The sequence below is a fragment of the Solanum dulcamara genome, chromosome 5, assembly GCF_947179165.1.
Source record: "Solanum dulcamara chromosome 5, daSolDulc1.2, whole genome shotgun sequence".
In the NCBI taxonomy this organism is placed as follows: domain Eukaryota; kingdom Viridiplantae; phylum Streptophyta; class Magnoliopsida; order Solanales; family Solanaceae; genus Solanum; species Solanum dulcamara.
The window spans coordinates 37,837,384-37,861,402 of record NC_077241.1 but is presented as its reverse complement, the minus strand read 5'-3'; the positions used below and the strand labels follow the sequence as shown (position 1 = coordinate 37,861,402).

General features: G+C 36.3%; 1 protein-coding gene across 1 annotated transcript; it reads right to left on the bottom strand.

Moving 5' to 3' along the window:
* Positions 1-8,652: 8,652 nt before the first annotated feature.
* On the bottom strand, positions 8,653-9,099 carry LOC129890540 (secreted RxLR effector protein 161-like). The gene has a single exon (XM_055966077.1). It carries the CDS (start codon positions 9,097-9,099, stop codon positions 8,653-8,655), a length of 447 nt encoding a protein of 148 aa, XP_055822052.1.
* Between the last annotated feature and the right edge of the window lie 14,920 nt (positions 9,100-24,019).

The following is a 24,019-nucleotide window of genomic DNA, read 5'->3' as shown; positions in this document are numbered from 1 at the left end:
TTAATCGATTTGATCATGAACAACTTAGTACCTTTAAAATTGAGTGGAAAGAAAGAGATACACATAACTCTTCACTATATCCACTTCTGCTTCCCACGTAGCACTCCCTACTTATTGATTCCTCCATAACACTTTGACGGATGCAACATCTTTATTTATTAATCTCTTCACTTGTCGGTCTAAAATTTCCACTAGGACTTCCTCATAAGTCAAATTATCTTCAACGTTCACAATTTCCAATGTCACAATAGAGCTTGGATCACCCACAAAATTCCTCAACAGTGAGACATGAAATAACGGATGAACCATAGCGAACTAAAATAGCAAATCTAACTCATATGTCACATTGTCAATATGCTTCAATATCCTATAGGGTCTTACATATCTAGGACTCAACTTTCCTCTCTTACCAAACTGCATCACACCTTTCATAGGTGACTCTTTCAAATATACCCAATCATCCACATCAAATTCAAGCTCTCTCCTCCTAGTGTCCGAATAAGACTTTTGATGACTTTGAGCCATTTTCAATCCTTCTCTTATAGGCCTTACTTTCTCCATTGAATCAACTATCAAATCTGGACCAATCAATGCCATCTCACCTATTTCAAACCATCCCATCAGAGATATACATCTTCTCCCATACAGGGCTTTAAAAGGAGTCGTTTGGATGCTAAAGTGATTACTATTATTGTAGGCAAACTCACTCAATGGAAAATTCTCATCCCAACTTCCTTTAAGACCAATCACATATGCCCTTAACATATCCTCCAAAGTTTGAATTGTTCTTTCATCTTGTCAATCGATTTGAGGATGGAAAGTGATACATAGCTTGATTCTAGTAGAAGACCTTTTTTTTGAAATGACTTCCAAAAATGTGAAGTGAATTGAGTACCTCTATCTGATATAATCGACAAAGGAACACCATAAAGTTTCACAAGTTCACAAATGTATAACTTAGCATAGTCTTCAGCACCATAAGATGTCTTGACCGGTAGAAAATGTGACTATTTAGTCATTCGATCCACAACGACCCAAATAGAATTATTTTGTCTCCTAGTACGAGGTAAACCCATTTGAAAGTCCATATTCACATTTTCCCACTTCCAAGTAGAAATATCAATGTCTTGAACTAAGCCTCCCAATTTTTGATGCTCAACTTTAACTTGTTGATAATTAGGACACTTAGCCACAAACTACGCTATGTCCTTGTTTGTGTCATTCTACCAATACAATTCCCCTAAATCACGATACATCTTGGTGGATCCCAAATGAATTGAAACTGAGAACTATGGGCCTTATTCAATATCAACTCTCTTAATACTTCAATATTTCGAACAGAAAAATGACCTTGGTAAATAATACCCCATCTCCCCCTTGGGAGAAAGCCTCAATAGCTTTTTCGACAATCGACTTTTTCAATTCAACCAACACTGGATCATTGTCTTGTTTGTCCTTAACATCTGCCACAAGAGGTAATTTTGAGCTGTTATTACGAGAATACTTCTATCATCAGAGTCAACCAAACGCACACCTAAACATGTCAATCTATGGACCTCTTTAACCAACTCTCTCTTACCTTCCTCAACACATGCAATACTATTCATGGACAACCGACTAAGATATCGGCTATAATATTTGCCTTACCCAAATGGTAAAATACACTTATGTCATAGTCTTTGAGGTGTTCAAGCCACCTCATTTTCCTAAGGTTCAAGTCCCTTTGGCTAAAAACATATTGCAAGTTTTTGTGGTCAGTAAACACATCAACATTCACCCCATAAAGATAATGGCGCTAAATTTTCAAAGCAAACACAAACGCTGCAAGTTCAAGATCATGGGTTGGATAGTTCCTTTCATGCACTTTAAGTTTCCTAGAAGCATAGGCTATAACCTTACCATGTTGCATCAAGATGCACCAAAAACCAACATGTGAGGCATCAAAATAAACAACAAACCATCCAAACCTTTAGGCAATATCAAAATAGGAGTCGATGTTAGACGATCCTTCAATGTTTGAAAACTCTTCTCACATTCATCCGACCATTGAAATTTTACCTTCTTTTGGGTCAAATTAGTTAAAGATGAGGCAATAGAAGAAAACCATTCAACAAACCTTCTATAGTATCCAGCTAAGCCCAAAAAGCTTCTAAGGTCCGAAGGAGATAATGGTCTAGGTAAATTATTAACCGCCTCTATTTTCTTTAGATCTACTTTAATCCCATCATTGGACACCACATGGCCAAGAAATGCAACTTCCCTTAGCTAAAACTCACACTTACTAAATTTGGCAAATAATTGCTCCTCTCTCAATGTTTACAACACAATCCTCAAATGACCCATATAATCTTTCTCATTTCGAGAATAAATCAAGATATCATCAATGAATACCACAACAAACATGTCCAAGTATGGCATAAAAATATGATTCATCAAATTCATGAAAATAGTAGGAGCATTTGTCAAACCAAACGACAATACTAAAATTCAAAATGACCATACCTTGTCCGAAATCCCGTCTTAGGAATATCACACTCCCTTAACCTCAATTGATGACAACCGGAATAAAGATCAATCTTGGAAAAGTAACTTGCTCCTTGTAATTGATCAAACAAGTTATCTATCCTCGAAAGTGGATATTTGTTCTTTATAGTAACCTTGTTCCATTACCAGTAGTCTATACACATTAAGAGTGACCCATCTTTCTTCCTAACAAACAATATGGGAGCACCCCATGGTGAAATACTTGGCCTTATGAAACTCTTATCCAACAAATCCTTCAATTTATCTTTCAACTCCTTAATTTCCATCGGAGCCATATGGTAAAAAGGAATAGAAATAGGTTGGGTATCGGGAAATATATCTATGCCAAAGTCAATTTCCTTTTTGGGAGAAATACCGAACAATTCATCGGGAAATACATCAGAAAACTCATTAACTATAGGGACTGACTTAAGAGTAGAAGTTTCAGAGTCAACATCCCTAACTCACACGATATGATAAATACACCCTTTGAAAATTATTTTTCGGGCCTTAAATCATAAAATAAATCGACCTTTGACCATGGAATCATTACCCATCTATTCAAGAATAGGCTCATTAGAAAAGTGAAACTTAACCACATAGGTCCTATAACATATAGATGCATAGGCGGGATGTAACCAATCCATATCAAGAATGATGTCAAAATCATTCTTGTCAAGTTGAACAAGATCACATAGAATAACTTTGTGCAAGACCGACACGGGACAATTTCGATAAGATCTCTTGGCTAATACCGAATCACCTATGGGAGTATAAATCGAAAAAGGCTCTAATAACACTTTGGGGCACACATCAAATCTCATAGCAAGGTAAGGAGTAACAAAGGAAAAGTTGGCACGTGGATTAAGAAATGAATAAAAATCAAAGTTAAAGACCCATAACATACCTGTGACCACATTGGGAGTCTCATCCACATCTTGCCTAGCATGAAGAGCATAGAATCGGTTATTAAATTGACTACTCTTAGGTTGAACTCGAGCATCTTGTTGCACTTGGACTCCTTGATGATGACCTACTTCACCCTTTTTGGAAGAAAAAAGGCACTCAAATTGCTTATGCCCATCTTACCACATCCATAACAAGCACCCATCCCCATCAAGCATTTCTCTTCATGATTCTTTCCACACTTAGCACACTTAGGAAAAGAAGGGCTACTAGCATTCACACCTCCTCCTCCTTGAGCTTCAGGGTATGGTACCCTATCCTTAGAAAACTTATTTCTCGAATGTTGGACTTATTGAGAGCGGCCACTACTACCACCAATCCTAGCATTGGAGAGCCTACCTTCACACCGATCACTCTTAGAATCCGTCATTGTCGTTTCCTTGAGCTCTTCTACTTTAATATATTTGGCAAAAGTCATGATCCTAGATATGTACATCTTCTTAACAAGCATAGCGGTACGCAATTCCTTAGCAACCAAGTCGAACACCCCTGATATGAATTGGCTCATTCGAGAATGCGGATCAATAACCAATGAAGGAGCATACTTGGATATCTTAGTAAACTTGAAGGCATAGTCCCTTATTCCCATAGTGCCTTGTCAAAGATTTATAAACTCCAACATTTCAGCCTACTTTAGCTTAAGAGGGAAAAAGCGATCAAGGAAAGCAAGTTTGAAAGTTTCCCATTTAATAGGACCTTCATCCACCCTCTCCAACTTCCATTGAGTGTACCAAATTTGAGCAACACCCTTAAGTTGGTAAGCCGCCAACTACGCTTTCTATTATGAAGTCACCCTCACGATACTCACTATCTTGTAGATCTCATCTACGAATTCTAGGGGATCCTCATCAACCTTTGAGCCATAAAACTCCAAAGGGTTCATTTATGCAAAATCCCTAACTCGTGAGGCCGGAGTAGGAACATTAGAAGGATTCATAAACCCTTGGTTGGTCACCACTTGGACTAGCATAGTAATAGTGGTCCGAAACTCCGTATTAGTCACTTGGACCCCATAGAGGACCATTATATTGAGGAGCCAGAGTAGCTTGGGCTTCATTAGCATTGTTTACCCTTGCCATTGGTGGTTTCTTGGAGCCATTATTTTGAAAATTGCAAAGAATAATCATTAGGGAAAGAAAGTCTTAAAATATACTCTATCGCACGACCTAGATCATGAAAGAAATTAGAATTCCTAAAAATTCCTCATAGCCTCCTAATTATAGATATGGCGCGCATCACACCAATGCATAAGACACTACTTGACGCGGCATATTTGACACCCTAGGACACTTGAACCTTGTGCTTTGATACCAAGTTTATCATGACTCGATCGAGAGCCTAGTCGTAACAGGGCAATCCAAACCCCGAACAACTCCAATTAAGCCTCTCGTTTATATCATAAGCATACATAAGGTAAAGTAAAAGAGGAAACATCATAAGAGAGTCTAAACCATTGATAGTAAATGAAGAATGTCACATGACAACGTAGACTCGAAGTATTTTTCCAACTAGATGTCTCTACTCATGAACATGGGCGGGGTCTAAGACACATCCCTAGATCATCCTCAAAATAAAGCATAACAAAAATCTTTAGAAACAATAACCAACTCGATAACTAGTCCCTGATAAATAAGAACTCACCACAACTTCGCCGAATAGGAAAGCTTAACCAGCCATGTAGGTAGATATGATCCTCAAACTCAACCCCTACATTATGAGACTAAAAAAAAGCAACCCATTGCACTAAAGTTTCCACTATGCACAGGGTCTGGGGAAGGGCCCGACCACAAGGGTCTATTGTATGCAGCCTTATCTTATATTTCTTCCAGAGGTTGTTTCCAAGGCTTGAACCTGAACTCCTACATTATGAGACAATATAAGAAAAAAGTATGCATTAGTACATTTGAATGTTCTAAGTATGAGGGCATGACATCAAAGGTAAATAATGGAATGCAATGGTCAAGTAAAGTACATGATAAGATGAGGTGAGTAAAACAAGAGATGATCATAATGATCAAAGCATTTGAAAAGCATAATTTAGATCATGAAATAAATAAGAGACCATACATATATGGGATAGAAACCATAACCAACAATAAGAACATGCGACCAATGACATGGAATTTCATTGTCTCCCCATACAAAGAAGGAAAGGGAAATCTACTTGCTAAAGTAGACTCTACCCCGCTAGGTGAGTCACAACGTACGCTATATGTGGATCTACTAGCTAGGCCAAAAAAGGCAATCCTATGGTGGCACGTAGTTATGGGATAAGAGACTTTATATAACAACTCCATATTTTGAGCCCCCACCTCAAGTTCACATTTGGTGCTAAGTTAAATCTCACGGAATACATACATAGCATAGAAATCGTAATGAACATGTATCTCATGATCATAGATTTGAAATCATAGTGTAGCTCATTTTTATAACATAAGTGCAATGCGGGTATTTTCCTTCCACATTACAAATCATACATATATAATCATAGTTCATACATGGAAATTAGGGCAAAACATGGATGCATGATCAATGGATTTGAAAATTATGAAATTGACTTGAAAACATGCATGATCATATACTTTATATCAGCCCATACATAATTCATAAAGATAATATCATTTGGAAGTATAATTGAAAATACCCATAATTCATATCATGAACCTTAAAGATCAATATAGGAAAATTGAAGGAAAAACTCTTCAATTCAATGCAATAACTATCAATTTATATTAAAATAGACTCATAATCATAATTTGAATCATAACTCATGCAATTGGAATAGAGATTATTAAACCCATAAAATCCCATCCTTGAATTTAATAGAAGACTTGAGAAATTGATTGGGCTTTATGGATGAAAGAATCCATGAATCAATACCACATACCTTGAGTGAGAAAACCAAAGAATTTGGGAGATTTTGAGAGTTTTGATGAAAATCTTGAGTGAATTTCTTGGAATTCTTCAATGGAGTCATTGAGAGCTCTTGTAGAGAGAAAGAAATATTTGAGTAGGTGAATTGTAGAAGAATGAATAGAATTAAGGGTTTAGGGTAGTTTATAGAGTAGAATTAGGCTCTAAAAATATCTAGGTTCATTAACTAACAATTAAGAAAATGTCTAAAGTGCCCTTACTTGAAAAACTGAATTCGAACGAAAAACATCTTCCAGGTCCATGACACGGAGCTGCTCCCGAATAGGCCAATTTTTAGCAAAAGAGATTTTGGCTAAATTTTGACTCGAGGAAATATCACACTGAACGGAAACAAGTGGATGACGCAGAGCTGCCGCGCACCTCACTAGTTTGTGAAATTTTTGATAAAATTCATCTTTCGATACACGAGTCCTAAAGATCCATCAAGACCATTCCCCACAGGTTTTGACCCCATGATCGATATTTCGGACTCAGATTTTCCATAAAAAATAAGGAAAATGTATTATGCTAGTGGCCTATTCCCAAGACATTCTTAAGACACTTATGAGTATTTTGAGAAATCTTACACATATCTACAAAAACATGCTTGAAACTCACACTAATCTACCACTTTCAGCGTCGAAACGTCATAAATACGTGACACATCAAGGGGTTCGTAGATATTTGGTCGAGTCACTACTTTGTAGATTAGAAAGGTTCTTTGAATAAAGAGTTGTAGATCAAGAAAATACTAAAGTGGAAATACAAGGCTCCACTTGAAAGATCAGAGGCAGATTCAGGACTTGATGCTTATGGATTCTGAATTTTAAAATAGGACAATGATCTCAGGTTAATCTAACAACTATCAAATTAATGCGTAAATATCGATATTTAACATATTCCTTTTAAAAAATGACTAACTACGTAAACACTAGATAAATATACGTACTATCATTACATTACACTCGACGAGTTGTCATGTTTTCAAAATGATCGATGATCGCTTCATTAGGTATACTTTTAAATACTTCATTTATTGATATGAAAATTTGTGTGTGTATATATATATATGTATATATATGTATATATATATATATATAATATTTTTCTATGATATTCACTATTGTTTTAAGAAAAATTACTATTATTAAACTCACCATAAATATTTTTGGGCTTAAAACAAATGTTTTACTAGATTCACCCTTGAGTTATCCCTCTCCACTAGAAGTTGGAATTTGGATAAGCAAACAATAATTTAATTAATATAATCAATTAACAATATGTGGAACAATCTTAAAATCAATTGAATATATTGTTACACAATGTAAAGAAAAATGAATAAATAAACAAAGAAGGTAAGAGCCGAGGAGGAACTAGGAAGAATACATAGTACATACCGAGGAGCATAGATTGAAACTCTGACAATGAGCGGCAGCAATGTGATTTGCAATAAAAGAACCCTAACTTTTTTGAAATCAAACTTGAGTTTAAGATTTTCTTGAGTGTGAGAATAAATCAATAGTTAGATGTTATTTAGACTATAACATTTCTTTTTTACTTACAATTATATCTATTTTCTGTTTTATTTTTAAAAAAAATAGAAGAATCCACGGAAATGAATTAATCCCGTGAGAGGAAAAGAGAGGCCAAGATCTTCTTCTTTTGTTAATTTTTTTTATTTAGTTATCTTTAAAAGAAATCATCTTAAGATAAAATGTATTGTTGTCCGTGCGAAAACACTAGGTCATTTGCCTTTCCTTGTTTGTGAGTTCGCACCTATTAAATAAAATAGAAAAAGGGAGAGACGTAGAGAAACGCAGAATAAAAGAGGAGAAGAGAATGATGACAATATCTATTATTCATCAAAAGAAAGTTTCCTTTATATAGGCTGAAAACATGAGAAGAAAATCAATAATTATGCTAACCTACTTCATAAATAATTGCTAGAAAGATTCTCCTATAAATAAGGAGCTAGCTACCTAAAGATTAGGTAAAAGAGACTTGGTAAAACAAGAGTCCCAGTATAGTAAAATAACTGCTAACAAACCCTCCCTTAAACTAATGTTTCTAACACATTCTACTGGGATTCAACTTCTTCAAACGAATTACCAAGTATTCTTCTAAACTAGAGAAAACCCTCCCTCTTCAGATCCTTAGTGAAGATATATGTTACTTGGTCTTGGCTCTTGCAATAATGCAATTCACTTACACAATTATTTGTAAGGTATCTTAAGAAATTATACCTTACATCTATTTGCTTGATTCTCCATGGAACACTGGATTTTCGGACAATTTGATGGCTGAACAATTGTCAGAATATATGGGAGTAGCATAAGCTTGCCTGTAGTGAACTTCCTCCAGTAGCTTCCTAAGCCAGATAGCTTGACATGCACATGATGTTGCAGTAACAAACTTTTGTTCTATGATGGATAAAGTTACTATAGGCTGCTTTTTAGATGACCATGAAACCGCATTTGATCCCCACATAAATAGGAAACCACTATTACTTTTCCTATCATCTCGATCTCCTACATAATCACTATCCGTAAACCCCATCAATAGTGAACTTTCTTTCCTTTTGTACAACAAACCATGGCTGATTGTGCCTTGCAAATACCTCAGAATACGCTTAGCTGCTAGGAGATGATATTTTTTAGGATTGTCCATGTACCTGCTAATAATGCTGACAACATACATTATGCCAGGCCAAGTTGTTGTGAGATACATCAAACTTTGTACTAATTATTTGTAGTAGTTTTCATCTAAAACTTAGCCTTCTAGATCCTTATCTAACTTCAAGCTAGGATCAACTGGTGTACAATGAGGTTGCACTTCTCCATCTGAAACTTCTGCAACAACTCTTGCTCATACTTCTTTTGAAAAATAAAAATCCCATTTTTAGACCGAACAACCACTAAAACAAGGAATTAAAGCATTCTTCCTAAATCAGTCATATAAAACTTCTTCATCATGGGCTCTTTAAATTGTTTAAACATAGCTTCACTTCTTCCAGTAAAATTAAGTCATCAACAAATTAACAGACAATAAGAATATCACATTTATTGTACTTGATGTAAAGAGTCTTCTCATATGGACATCTCTAGAAATCTTCCTCCACGAAATAAGCATCTATCTGACTGTACCAAGCTCTTGGCGCGTGTTTTAATCCATGCAAAGTATTTTTAAATTTATACACCTTGTGTTCTTTCCCTATTTTGATATAGCCAGGAGGTTGATCAACATACACTTTTTCTTCTAGGTTACCATGTAAAAATGCCGATTTTATATCTAGTTGATACATCGACCATCCATTTTGAGATGCCAACCCCAAAATCATCCTAATTGTATCATGTCTTGCAAATGGTGCAAACACTTCTACATAATCAACACCATACTCTTGCTTGTACCCTTTTGCCATTAGTCTAGCTTTGTATCTGTCTATATCTCCATTTTCTTTCAACTTTTTCTTGAACACCCATTTTATACCAACACGGTTTTGACCTTCTGGTAGTGTTGTTAGTTCCCAGGTGCTATTCTTCTCAATGGAAAATATTTTCTCTTCAATCGCTTTCTGCCATTTTGGTTGCTTTAATGTTTCTTCAAAGGTAATTGGTTCACATTCTGCAAGTAGACAAAAAAGACTTATGGCGTCAACTCCAATTACTTCATAATCACTCATCCAAGCGGGCCTCTTTCTATGCCTTTGTTCTCTTTGTTCAAAAGAAGTACTTGAACTTTGATTTGAAGATTCAACCACTTGTAACTGTTGTGTATCATGCTGGTTTGTTCCACTGTTGATTTGTTCTTCATCATCAAAAATTGCTAGAGTATGTTACTTAGATTCTCCTCTATCCCATTGCCAGAACTCATCTTCAGAGAAGATCACATCCCTGCTAACTACTATCTTTTGTGGGGTGGGATTATACAATTTATAAGCTTCTGAATATTTGCAATTCCAAGAAACACACATTTTTCTCCTTTATCATCTAACTTCTTCCATTTCTGATTTGGTACATGTGCACAACAAACATAACCAAAAACTGTAAAATGACTTATATCAGGCCTTCTTCTATTCCAAGTTTCTTCTGGTGTTATATTTCGCACAACAAAAGTTGGACTCTTGTTTAAAATATGTACAATCAAGTTTGTTGCTTCGGGACAAAAACTCTTTGGTACTTTGCTTCTAACCAGCATGCTCCTTACAATATTTATGATTGTTCGGTTCTTCCTCTTACTCTCTCCATTTATTTGTGGAGTGTAGGATGTTTTTTTACGTCTTTTAATTCCATATGACTCACAAAACTTTGAAAAAGATTATGATTCATACTCACCACCTCTATTAGTGCGCAACACCTGAATCAAATTTCCTGTCTGTGTTTTAAACTTCTTGAAAGCTTAAAATATTGGGATATATACTATTAATCATTAGTTTAGATAGAGTATTTATTATAAAACAATTGTTTATTCTCTAAACTGTTAAATATACTTATATTCTCAATCTTGATATAACTATTATGATCTGTATATATTAATTATCGTTTTGATTTATTAAAAGGTGAGATCCTGAGATGAGTCAATATGCTTGGTAGATTGGATGATAATAATAAATATTGGTGAAATAATAAGTTAGTTGATGGAATTCATGTCTCGATATAATGATTGATGATATGCCTTTTTGAGAAGGTTATAAGTTTTCATTGTGTCAAACTTTGCAAGTGGATTTATGAATCCGACACATGAAATAAGTTAAGTATTGTTATAAAGAAAATTAATCATTGAATTAAATTCTTCAATAAATTAGTTTATTAATTAGAATTTGTAATCTTAACATGAGAAATTACATAAGTGTTTAATGGGGAATTTTAAAATATAAATGGAGGAGTGCAATTAAGAACTTCTAGTGGAATGATTTGTAATTTATTATGGTAAGAATAATTCAAATTAATTATTTGAATTATTTTCATAATAGGAATCCTCATTACTTAATTTTGTGGTCCCTACGGTGCTCATAGTTAACTAGAACTTAGAATCCTATTTTCTTCTCCTTTTTTGATTGGGAAGAAATCTCTATAAGTAGGGTTTCTTCTAACCTAGAAAAAAATATGTTTTCTATACGATACTTTCCCCCTTTAAGTGTTGAGAGAGTTCGGCTGTGAACTTGGAATCACTGTAGAAGATCGCAGAACTACAGTCTAACTTGTGGATTCGCATGAAGGTATTTGCTGACGCTTCAAGAGGTATTTATTGAATTAAATTTCAAAAAATTTATGTGTTCTGGCATTATACTATGTGTTTTAGCATAAACATATGTATTCTAGCATAATAGTATGTGTTTAGAGCCTTGCTTGCATCTAAATAGATAATCTAGATAAAAAAAACATATATATAGTTTTATATATGATTGTTGGAAAAAAAAAGGAATGGAGGGGTTAGTTCGACGGCTGCGACGGTGAAGTCGTTCGGAAAGTTTGAACAGAAAATAGGATCTCTCTTGTTTATTTTATGTAAAAACACATTTATGGACAGTGTTGGATTTCTTGGCGGCTGTAATTAATTTTGAGTTATAGAGGATTTGTGAGTTTGACCCGTGTTGAATAAGAGCAAATCTCTTGCTCGAATTCCAGTCCCTGTAGCCCACAACTTGGCATAACTTAATTTTCTTGGCCTAGTATGAAATCAGATCCTAATGAATTTTTAAAAACTATTATGACACAATATGGCTAGTGAGTGGATTGATATTCGGTCAAATTGGTCCCACTGAATTATTCAAAAGGAATTTGATGTAGAAACATTAATTGGGTATTGACCTTTTCCATTTTTGCAATATATGTAAGTCTTGCCAACGTGAAAACATAACTTGATGGATACCATCTTTTATTCTAGTAGTTCACGTGTGAGCAGCAGAACAAGTTTAGATGGTGCTATTGTATATGCTTTTATGATTGATATCCAATAGGCATCTCTGTTCCAATGTGATTCGTGAATCATAAAATCTTTAGTATTTGTTCTCTCTTAGTTGAATAATTACATGAGCTTTAAGTTGTTACTTCTCAATCCGTATAAACTAAGAATTTATGATTGAAAATAGTTAGCATGGAGAACTTATTCGGAATCAATGAAAATTCTTAAAATTTTATACTTGTAAGATTATATAAATACATGAATTGAATATTATGATTAATAAATAGGATCTATGAAAATAAGCTATTTATTTGAGTCATTAGAATATCCTCAATATATCATGAACAATATTTATGTTATGAAAGAGTACAAAAAAAATATTTTTTTCTTATTTGATCGGATTAAAAAGAAACTTTGGGATGAACATTTATTTACTTGAATGGAGATTTACCTTGAGATGCTAGTAATGCTTAATTAATTCATGAGAAGAGATATCGAGGTTTTCACTCAAAAGGAGAAAATGTAATATCTTGGATTTTCAGCTTTATTAATCGAGAGGACAACATGTTATAAAAAGGTATTGTGTATCTTACCTAAAAGAAATGACACACAATATACCTTGTGCTCATGAGATAATTATTAAAAGAGAATAAAAATTTAAATCATGTTATTTTAATTATTAACTATGCCTAAAACAGTTAATGATCATAGTTTGGAGGTTATGTGTTTTTTTATGATCTCTAATTGACGTTAGATTTGATGGTTCTATTGAAAATCATTTAGATGGGTTTTAGGTAGTTTGTCAAATTAAAATTTTATTTGAATATGATAAGTCATTTTTCATGTCAGTTATAATTATCTTGAATTTGGAACATGATTACACATGATGATTTCACATGAATTGATATGTGATAAGAATGTAAGACATATTATTCAATTCCTAAAGATGTTTAAATCACTTGTATTCGAATTTGGTCATAGCTTTGAAAATAAAGAATTTTTGCAGACTCTAATTGACCTGAAATTTGGTAAGTTCATTAAAAACGACCTAACAAGAAATACTCATTGCTATGCATTTATGGTTTTTGAGGTTGTTAAGATTATTTTAAGTTGTTCTTTTGGATTAAAATGTGATTTAGTATGAAAATAATCATTTATATCAGTTTTATTTATATTAAATGTGGTACATGATTACACGCGATGTTTTAACATGAATTGATATATGATAAGGATATAGATCTGATTATTTTTCCTTAAATCATTTGAATCTGAATTTGATCATAGTTTTGAAGATTAATAATACTTTTGAAATCTGATTGATCTGAAATTTGGTAGGTTCCTCAGAAACGATCAAATTAAAAATATTCATTGTTATGTAGTGATTTGTCAATTTAGTGAAACATTACTCGACTAGGATATGGTGGTGATAGAGATTGTTCTCTATGGTCTTCATCACTAAATTTTAGTGAAGTATTAAGTACATGTGTTGGCTTTACACCTTCCTCCTTATCGGATGAAATTAATACAAGTCACTAGATTTAATCTCTAGGTTTTGTAATCTGTGTTGACTCTCCCTATCTGAGTAATATATGATCGGATCAATGGATATAGGGATAATGATGATCACTTGGCTTAAATTAACAATACACTCTTCACCTGAGTTAGATATTGTTCTATCACGACCCGAATTCGGGTCATGATGGCGCCTACTATAACCCCCGAGTAGGCAAGACAAATCCAAATCAAGCGAAAGTCAAACCTCAATTTAAATACATAATTAATAACATAAGAAAGTGGAAGCAAGAAGAATATAACAAAAGAAAAGTCGGGCCAGAGTATAGATACGTAAATACAATACAAAATATACAAAAGTCCAGACAGTGATAAAAAATGATAGACTGACACTAGACCAAACCTAGACCTGGTGTCCCCTATACAGGAGCTATTAAGTACAAAAGCTGAAAAAATATGAATGTACAACGCATAATTGACTGCCCAGAATACAAAATACAAGTCAGAGCAAAAGTGGGAATGTAGCAAGTCTCTAAATGCCGGGAGATCACCATAATTTGGATCTGGCTCAGTTAAGGATGATCGGGCACGCTAGGGTTGGCTCGAACTAGGAGCTGCATAATAAAGATGCAGAAGTGTAGTATGAGTACCAAAACATGGGGTACTTAGTAGGCATGATAGGCTAACCGAGCTCAGAAAGAATAAATATATAATAAGCAGCACGATTATACTAATAATAATAGGGGAGAAGCATGAAAGTATAGTTATGGGGAAAGAGGGTACGGGAAGAATCATACGAAAGTCAAGTAAATCCAACCAATCATGTAATCACATCAATAGTCCCAACTCATAAAATACTAAAAGAATGCACTAATATAAAATCATAGTTAAGGCTAAATATTTTCCAAAAGTATGAAGCGCTTGGAATAACCCTCGAGCTTATCAAATAATGGGGCGCCCAAAATCATACCTCGAGCTGATCAACATAGAAATAATAACTGAAATATGTATCAAAAGGCCACCCGGAATTCATACCTAGAGTTATCAAATGAAATAAAGTGTAGCCCACGGTCAATAAAAGGGCCGCCCAAAAAATACATCGCGCTCATCAACCATGAAATGCCTTAAAAAATATATCACCATGTTTCCCTTAAATACCTCATATTTGTTCATCAACCAAAAGTCCTATTATCATCCTTTACTCTTTCTTTTAAAAAAAGGTATTTAACAACGGCGAGGTAAATAAGACAAATAGCATATCAAAAATCATATATCACTTACTTGAGATTCCGGTGTACCAAAAGTATGGTCTCGAACCCAACATTTCAATATTATAAGCAACTAAGGCACAAGCATGAGACAAAAATCCCAACGAGTGACCAACCGAAATCAAACAAGTCAAATAAGTGGCGCCCCCTTTTAAGTCACCTAGAATCAAGTTCTATGGATTCTATGTGATGTAAACAAGCTAAGCTAGTACCTAGAATAAGGCTTCAACGTCTAACATCCCAATTTAGATACAAACGCTGATCATCGAATCCAAAATGCTAATTAAGATATCAACATCTAAATCACAAACCTAATCACTCGTTACCACCCAAAATATATAAATTCCAACCAAGTCAAGTCTAACAAAAAGAAGCCATAACCTACCTCAAAGACAAAACCGCACACGAATCGCTAAACATAAGCCTTTCCTTTTTGGGCCACCTCCAAATAATTCCACTCTATCAAATTATCAAAGAACGCATCAAAACAAGGCCAACGGTACCCATATTACTATAACTAAAAAGGGAAACAAAATTGGATCAAAATTTGTCATTGGAACCTGCACACGAAATCAAAAAACCAACTCTGTCACAAGGTCCCAAATGACTCAAGAAACTTATACCCCAAAAATACGCACATTCTGAGCACCGAAAGAGCTCAAACAACTCCACCAATTTCAAGCCCTAGAATAGTCAAAAATTCAAGAAAATAATGAATTTACGCAAAATTTACAAGGCTTTTAAGATGAGAAAGGGTCCCAAAATGTTTCCACAAGAATCTCCAACTCACCGGAGCAAGAATTATCAAAATTGGTCAAGAATTTCTCTCCAAAAAAGATTTTGATATGTGGGAAATAAGAGGAAAATAGGATAACAACGGTCTAAAAAGACCTTAATGTTAGGCCCCGTTAAGCCTTAGAGAACGCGGAGGTCAGTCTGCTGACCTTCCGCGAATGTGGAGACTTGTCCGCGAACTCAAAGAACCAACACTTAAACCACTGCAAATGCGACTCGAGGCCCGTGAACGCAGAGAACAAGAAGCTTGACCTCCGAGAACGTGGAGAGTAACTTTTAGGTGCACCAGTAGTTGTTCTTGTGCATTTCACTAAGGAAAACAAGTCCCTCAACATGGGATCGAAACTCATTTGGAATCCCATTGACAAAAAAAAACTATGATACCCAACATGAAATGATATTTCGTACTCAATGGAATTGAAGGATTTGCCAATGGAGGTCGTTTCGATAAAATATTGACCAAAGTCAAAGAATTTAAAGAAAACACTTAAAATGCACAAACAATCATAAAATCATTCCGATCACCTTGGGAACCAAATCAAAGGTTGTTCTAGACCAAACATAGCATTCCAAAGCTAACCTGGCTGACAAAATTTTCATCCGATCGCATTTATTCAAAATGTTGACTGAAGTCAACCCTTGGCCAAAACTTAAAATTAAAACGAAAAAACTCAAAACAAAAACTCTAAAACCCAGACCAAACTTTCTTCTAGACCAAAATGGACCTTCTAGAGCTGATGAAGCCATCAAAATTCTCATACTATGCCCGAATCTTCAGATGTTGACTAAAGTCAACTCTTTCAATCCTTAAGCATAAAAAATAACCAAACCATTTGAAAACTCAACCAAAAACCTTAGGGAGCGTTCCATCCATCACAATATTACATGAGGGCTATAAAACTATAGGAAAGGCTAAAACAGTAAAAATACAAAAGTACAAAAATAACCTTGACGGTCATTACAGCATCCACTACTAAAAGGATTTTCATCCTCGAAAGTCAAGGAAGAAAGGTAATTGGTGGCTCAAAAAGGTGAGGATATCAAGTCTACATGTCCTGCTCGGTCTCCTAAGTAGCCTCCTCAACGGAAGGATGCCTCTACTGGACTTTCACTAATGGAATCTCCTTAGACCTCAACTTCCTAACCTACTTGTCCAAAATAGTCACAGGCTCCTCCTCAAAGGCTAAAGACTCGTCAAGTTGAACTGAATCCCACTAAAAAATATGAGACTGATCTAGAACATACCACCACATCATAGAAACATGGAATATAGGGTGAACACCCGATAGTGCTAGGGGAAAAGCCAACTCATAAGCTACTTCTCCTACCTGTATTAAGATATCAAAAAGGCCGATAAACCTGGGGCTAAGCTTACCCCTTCTCCCAATCTCGTCACACGTTTTATGGGTGAAATTTGTACGAACACCCGATCTCCAACCATAAACTCCAAAGGCCGAACCTTTTGGTCTACATACTCTTCTGCCTACTTTGGGCAATGCAGAGTCTCTCCTGGATCACATGAACTCTATCCATTGAATCACATAGAAAATCAGTGCCCCAAGCCTAACCTCAAAGGCATCAAACTAGCCCACTGGGGAATGACATCTTCTACCATATAATGCCTTTAAAGGTGCTATCTTGATGCTCGAATGGTATCTATTATTATATGAAAACTCTGCCAAAGCCAAGGACTGATCCCAATGACCCTCAAAATTAATAAAACATGCCTATATCAGGTCCTTCAAGACCTGAATAGTCCTCTTTGACTGACCATCTATCTGGGGATGGAAAGTCGTATTGATCTCGACTTGGGTACCCAACTCTCTCTGTATAGACCCCTAGAAATGTGAATTAAATTTAGTACCATAGTCTGAAATAATAGATACTAGCACCCCATGCAATCATACCACCTTTCCAATGTAAATCTGACCAACCTCTATGAAGTGTAGGTAGTTTGGACTGGTAAGAAATGAGCAGACTTGATCAATCGAACTATAATGACCCAAATAGAATCAAAACCTTAGGAGGTATGAGGTAAACCTACTAAAAATCCCATAGCTATCCGCTTCCACTTCTACTCTGGAATTGTTAGTCATTGGGAAAAACCACCTGGCCTCTGATGCTCGAACTTAACCTGCTAGTAGTTCAAGCACCTAGCCTCAAAATTTGTAATGTATCGTTTTATCCCACACCACTAATAATGTTGTCGTAGGTCATGATACATCTTCGCCACACCGAGATTAATGGAATATCAGGAACAATGGTCCTCCTCAAGGATGAGCCTCACTAAATCTCTAACTCAAGGAACACAGATACGACCCTCAATCCTTAAAATTCCCTCTAAATCTAAGGACACCTTCCTAGCCTCTCCATTGAGTACCTTATCATAAATCACCCTCAGTTGTGGGTCCTCAAACTTCTGTGACCGAATTTACTCCATCAAGGAAGACCTAGCCTCCACATAAGTAAGTACCCTGCCCGGCTCAGAAATATCAAGACGAATCATATGGTCTGATAAGGATTGAATGTCCAAAGCTAAAGGCTGCTCCTCAACAGATAAGAAAGCCAAACTTCCCATACTCACTGCCTTCAGGCTCAAAGCATTTGCTACTATATTTGCTTTGTTCAGGTGATAGACAATAGTGACATCATATTCCTTCAGCAACTCCAACAACTTGCGTTGTCTCAAATTAAGGTCTTTATGAATGAATATGTACTAAAGACTATGATGGTCAGTGTAGATCTTACAATGGGCTCCATACAAGTAATGCCTCTAAATATTCAATACGAAGACTACCACCGCCAACTCTAAATTATGTGTGGGGTAGTTCTTCTAATGCACCTTTATCTGCCTGAAAGCATATGCAATAACTCTATCCTGCTGCATCAAAACATACCCCAAGCCAACACCTGAAGCATCATGATATACTGTAAAACCCTAGTACTTGATAAGAAGAGTAAGAATCAGAGATGAAGTTAATAAGGCCTTGAGCTTCAGGAAGCTCGCCTCACACTCATCATACTACTAGAAGGGAATATTCTTCTAAGTCAATCTAGTCAAAGGCACTGAGATAGAAGAGAACCCCTCCACAAACCGTCTGTAATACCCTACTAACCCAATGAAATTGTGAACCTCGATAGAAGAAGTGCGCCTAGCCCAATCATGAACTTCCACTATCTTTATCGGATTTACCATAATACCATCCTTGGACACTACGTGCTCTAGGAATGCCACAAACTCAAGCCAAAATTCACATTCTATGAATTTGGCATACAATTGTTGATCCCGCAAGGTTTGAAGCACTATCCTCAGGTGATGATCATGTTGCTCTCTGCTCCCAGAGTAAACTAAAATTTCATCAATGAATACAATGACAAACAGGTCCAAGTAGTGCCTGAACACACGGTTCATCAAATCTATGAATATTTTGGGGGCATTAGTCAACCCGAAAGATATGACTAAGAACTCATAGTTCCCATATCAAGTCCTAAAAGCAGTCTTAGGGATATCTGACTCCCTAATCCTCAATTGGTGATACGTTGACCTCAAGTCTATCTTAGAGAACACTGTTACACCCTATAACTGTTCAAATAAGTCATTAATCCCCGACATTGGGTACCTATTCTTGATGGTCACCTTATTCAGCTTTCTATAATCAATATACATATGCAAGGGACCATCCATTATGAGTAGAAAACCAATCCATTCCTAGAATCAAGTGAAAGTCTACCATATCTAGCAAAATAAAGTATGTTATAGTATCATACCCCAAGATAGTCACCACATAGGATTGATACACTCGATCCACTACTAAAGAATCACCTAGGCACAAGCAATAGCTCACATAAAATATCCCATCGAGTAGTATAATGAGAAGACACATATGAGTAAGTGGACCCCAAATCAAATAAAGCATAGGCAGGCTAATGAGAGACAAAGATAATACCTGTGATAACGACATCCAACGTCTCCACCTTTAGCCTACCTAGTCATATATATGACTGGGTCTACCTCTACCACCTGTTTGTCCTACCGGGGGACTAGACCTAGTACCCTAGGAATCACCCATGCCACCCTTCACACTCTCTCTGGTGACTAAACTAGGCCTGGGGACCTGAACCTGCCTATCCTGTGGACCCTATTAACTCGGGCATCTGCGATGGCTAATAGTAGGACACTCCAAATCAAAGTGGCCTATCACACCATATTCATAGCATGGACTTCTAAATGAACCTCCCTGTGAAGTCCAAGTTGAAACTGAATGCTGATCACAGCCTGAATACCCAGAAGTATGACCCCGATAAGACTGACCCAAAGTAAGGCTGCTCTAACCGCCGGCACCTACTGATCTACCATCGCTAAGCTATAAAGCTGCCTAAACTAGTCTACTAGGTAGATACTATTGCAGATGGCCTCTACAAAAAGAACCCCTACCATGTGACTGGAGTCCACTGAAACTACCCTGGTGGTAAGGCCTCTTATTGTTGCCTCCGTAGGCCTCACGACGTATAGCCTCAATAGTATAGGCATGATTTACTATCTCCAAAAACGAACAACCTAATGCAACCATATACTCCATGGTTAGCCTCAAAGGAACAAATAACCCTCTGATAAACTGGCATACCTGCTCCTTCTCTGTTGGCATAATCATGGTAGAGTTCCTGGAGAGCTCATGGAACCGAGAATCATACTCTATAACCATTATTGATCTCTGTACTAGCCCTATGAACTCATCTCTCAACCTCTCCCTCAAACTGCGGGGTACATACTTCTCAAAAAAAGCCTCGGAGAATTGAGTCCATATCATCGATGGTGATCTAGCGAGTCTATGCTAAGATAGGACTCCACTACTACTTCGCTAGTCCATCTAACTAAAAAGTAGTGTAATCAACCCCTTAGTACTCCACCAATTTGAGGTTATGCAAACTCTCCTAGAAACTAACCAAAAATATGTGGGCATCCTTGCTTGCGGCACTCGAGAACCTTAGAGGTGTCAAGCTGATTAAATCTGCACAACATGTTCTGTTCCTCTATAGTCATAACCGATCTAGTTGTCATGTGCTAAACAACTATGGCAATAGACTATATCACTGTACGAGAAGCTATAGTAGTAGGTTGTAGAAATAGGGTTGGATCATACTATGCCCTTGCCTACCCTAAAGTTTGAGCCTTCTCTCGGACCTATGGTCTAGCTGAAGTGCTAGGTAGTGTCCCTATGTGGGACATACCCTCCATGAAGCAGAGGATCTAGGCCAGAGTATATTGTAACAGTAACGTGGCCATGAGGTAGAGGTTGGGTTAGATTCTCTTCTGCGGGCTAAGGCTCGAACTTCTCAACCTTTATATTTGGCTTCGGCACTGGTATTATGTCATAATATTTTTCCCGGCCTTTATGTCGACCTCGATCCCTACCCCAAGTTGGAACTCTATCTATATGTGCAAGGGGTCCTCATTCACACCGAGTAGATCTCATCCTCGCCATATGAGAAAGATTAAAACAAATAAGATTTAGAAGTGTTTATAATCATCAATGTATGATCAGAAACAAGAATAGTGAATTAATTTCTAACAATGCCCTCTAACCTTCCGAAGATTGGATACAGACGTCAATGTACCGATCCGTGGGACTTTACTAGATACTTGATCCTATAATGGTGAGTCTAGTTAACCTAAGTTTTGATACCACTCTATCACGACCCGAATCTAGGCCATGATGGCAAGCCAAATGCAAATCAAGCGGAAGTCAAACCTCAATTTAAATACATAATTAATAACATAAAAAAGGCTAAAGAAATAAGAATATAACAAAAGAAAATTTGAGCCAGGGTATAGATACGTAAATACAATACAAAATATACAAAAGGCCTAATAGTGACCAAAAATGACAGACTGACAATAGACCAACCCCGAACCTGGTGTTACCTATGTAGGAGCTACTAAGTACAAAAGCTGACAATATATGAATATACAATGCATAACTGACTGTACAAAATACAAAATACAAGTCAGAGTAAAAGAGGGAATGTAGCAAATCTCTGAACGACGGAATCTCACCACAATCTAGATCTAGCTCAGTTACGGATGATCAAAAATGTGCTAGGAGTGGCTTGAACTAGGAGCTGCATCAAAAAAATGCAAAAGTGCAGTATGAGTACCAAAACATAGGGTACATGTAGTCATTATAGGCAAACAAGGCTCAGAAAGAATAAATATATAATAAGCAGCATGATGATACTAATAATAACAAGGGAGAAACATAAAACTACAGTTTTGGGGAAAGATGGTACTAGAAGAATCATACAGCAGTCAAGTAAATCCATTCAATCATGTAATATCATAAATAGTCCAACTCTAAAGAGACCGGAGGAATACACCAATGTAAAATCATAGATAAGGCTCAGTATCCTCCAAGAGTATCCTGAAGCACCTGGAATATCCCTCGAGCTCATTAAAAATGGGGTTCTTGGAATTATACCTCAAGCTCATCAATATCAAAATAATAACCCAGAATATGTATCAATGGGCTACCAGAATATGTATCAATGGGCCACCCATAATTCATACCTCGATCTTATCAAATGAAATAATGTTGTCACAACCCAACTCCGTAGGCCGTGACTGGGGTCCGACCTGGACCCCCCGTACACATATCTATTAGCTGTGGTCACATTGAATCATAAATAAGATAATATCATGCAACAGAGCCCTATCGGGCAATAACGTTTTCATAAACCTGTAGCCTTTTTCATTTGTTTCACATCATGACAAGGCACGCAAGCCAACAAGGCTGCCATAACATAATCACGTATATCATATATCAGGTAGACCCAGCTGAATCAAACTGACATACACAACCCACATATACATGTCTGCAGACCTCTAAAAATAATACAACAACATATGGCGGGATAGGGCCCCCGTCGTACCCCTGAATAAATAAAATGATGATATACATCAGTGGCTAGTGCCAAAACTAGGCTCCGATAAAATGGAGCCTCTTCAAGCTAAGCTAAGCAGAATCCTAAGCTGACGGACTCCCAAAACCTGTACAAGTACCTGCGGGCATGAAACGCAGCCCCTCAAAGAAAAGGGGTCAGTATGATATATGTACTGAGTATGTAAAACATAAGATAATACAACTGGAAGCATATCTGAAGTAGAGAAACTGGGGATAAACTATCAAAATTGGAAACCTGTACCTGTACTCTGTGAGTCATAAAAGCGTGCATGCTCAAATTATACAATATAGATGGCCCTTTCAGGGATCCGGTGAATCATATCTGTAGTATCAATATCAAGCCCTGCACCATCATTACCTTATTACAACACATCATCATCATATATATATACATACGTACCCGACCCTCTAGTGAAGGGCTCGGTGGATAATGTAGTGAGTTGTGTACCATAACGGACCTGTCTCGGGACTCGGTGAAAGAAAGGTTACAGTATACACGATTAGAGTAGTGAGAAACAAAATACAGTTTAAATCATTATCTGAGACTCAATAAAGTCATCAAGTGAACTATCACTTGGGGATCAGGGCAGAAGGTATCTAACGTATACTCTCTAACTATCACTAAGGACTATGTAAAAAGGAGTTTTTAGAAATCTTAGACGTATGCCAATGTGAAATATCTTATAGCAGTCCGAGCATTGATTATCTCAGAGCCTTTCTTTTTTTACAAATAAGATTTTAGTCGAATCAATTATTATACAGTCATATAGAAGACTCGAAGATAGCAGCTTACTACTTTAAAGTTTAACATTCAAAAGTGAGTCAGGGTCCTGAAGTCATATTCAGAACCTGGAATGGAATTACCCCCAAAGCTCATCTCATATCCTGCTTACATCTAAGACATGCCAAAAGAGAATAAATAGGCTTTACATACCTTGTCTGAATTATTCCTTATCCTATTTGCCTCGCCGTCCTTTGAACCTATTCAACATGAAAGTAATATGAATATCAACTACTCTTAGTTTTCGAGCATCTTAGGTTACACCTTAGTATTAATGGAATCTATTTCCTTAGTCGTTTCCTCGACTAGTTCTTTAGTTTATTAAGGTTACACCTGTAGCATATGTTTATGTAATTCACACCAACAATATACAACATAAACTCTAAATGATTTATTCAAAA

Excerpts from the sequence above, each read along its gene's own strand:
- LOC129890540 (XM_055966077.1), bottom strand. The coding sequence starts at position 9,099 with ATGTATGTTGTCAGCATTATTAGCAGGTACATGGACAATCCTAAAAAA.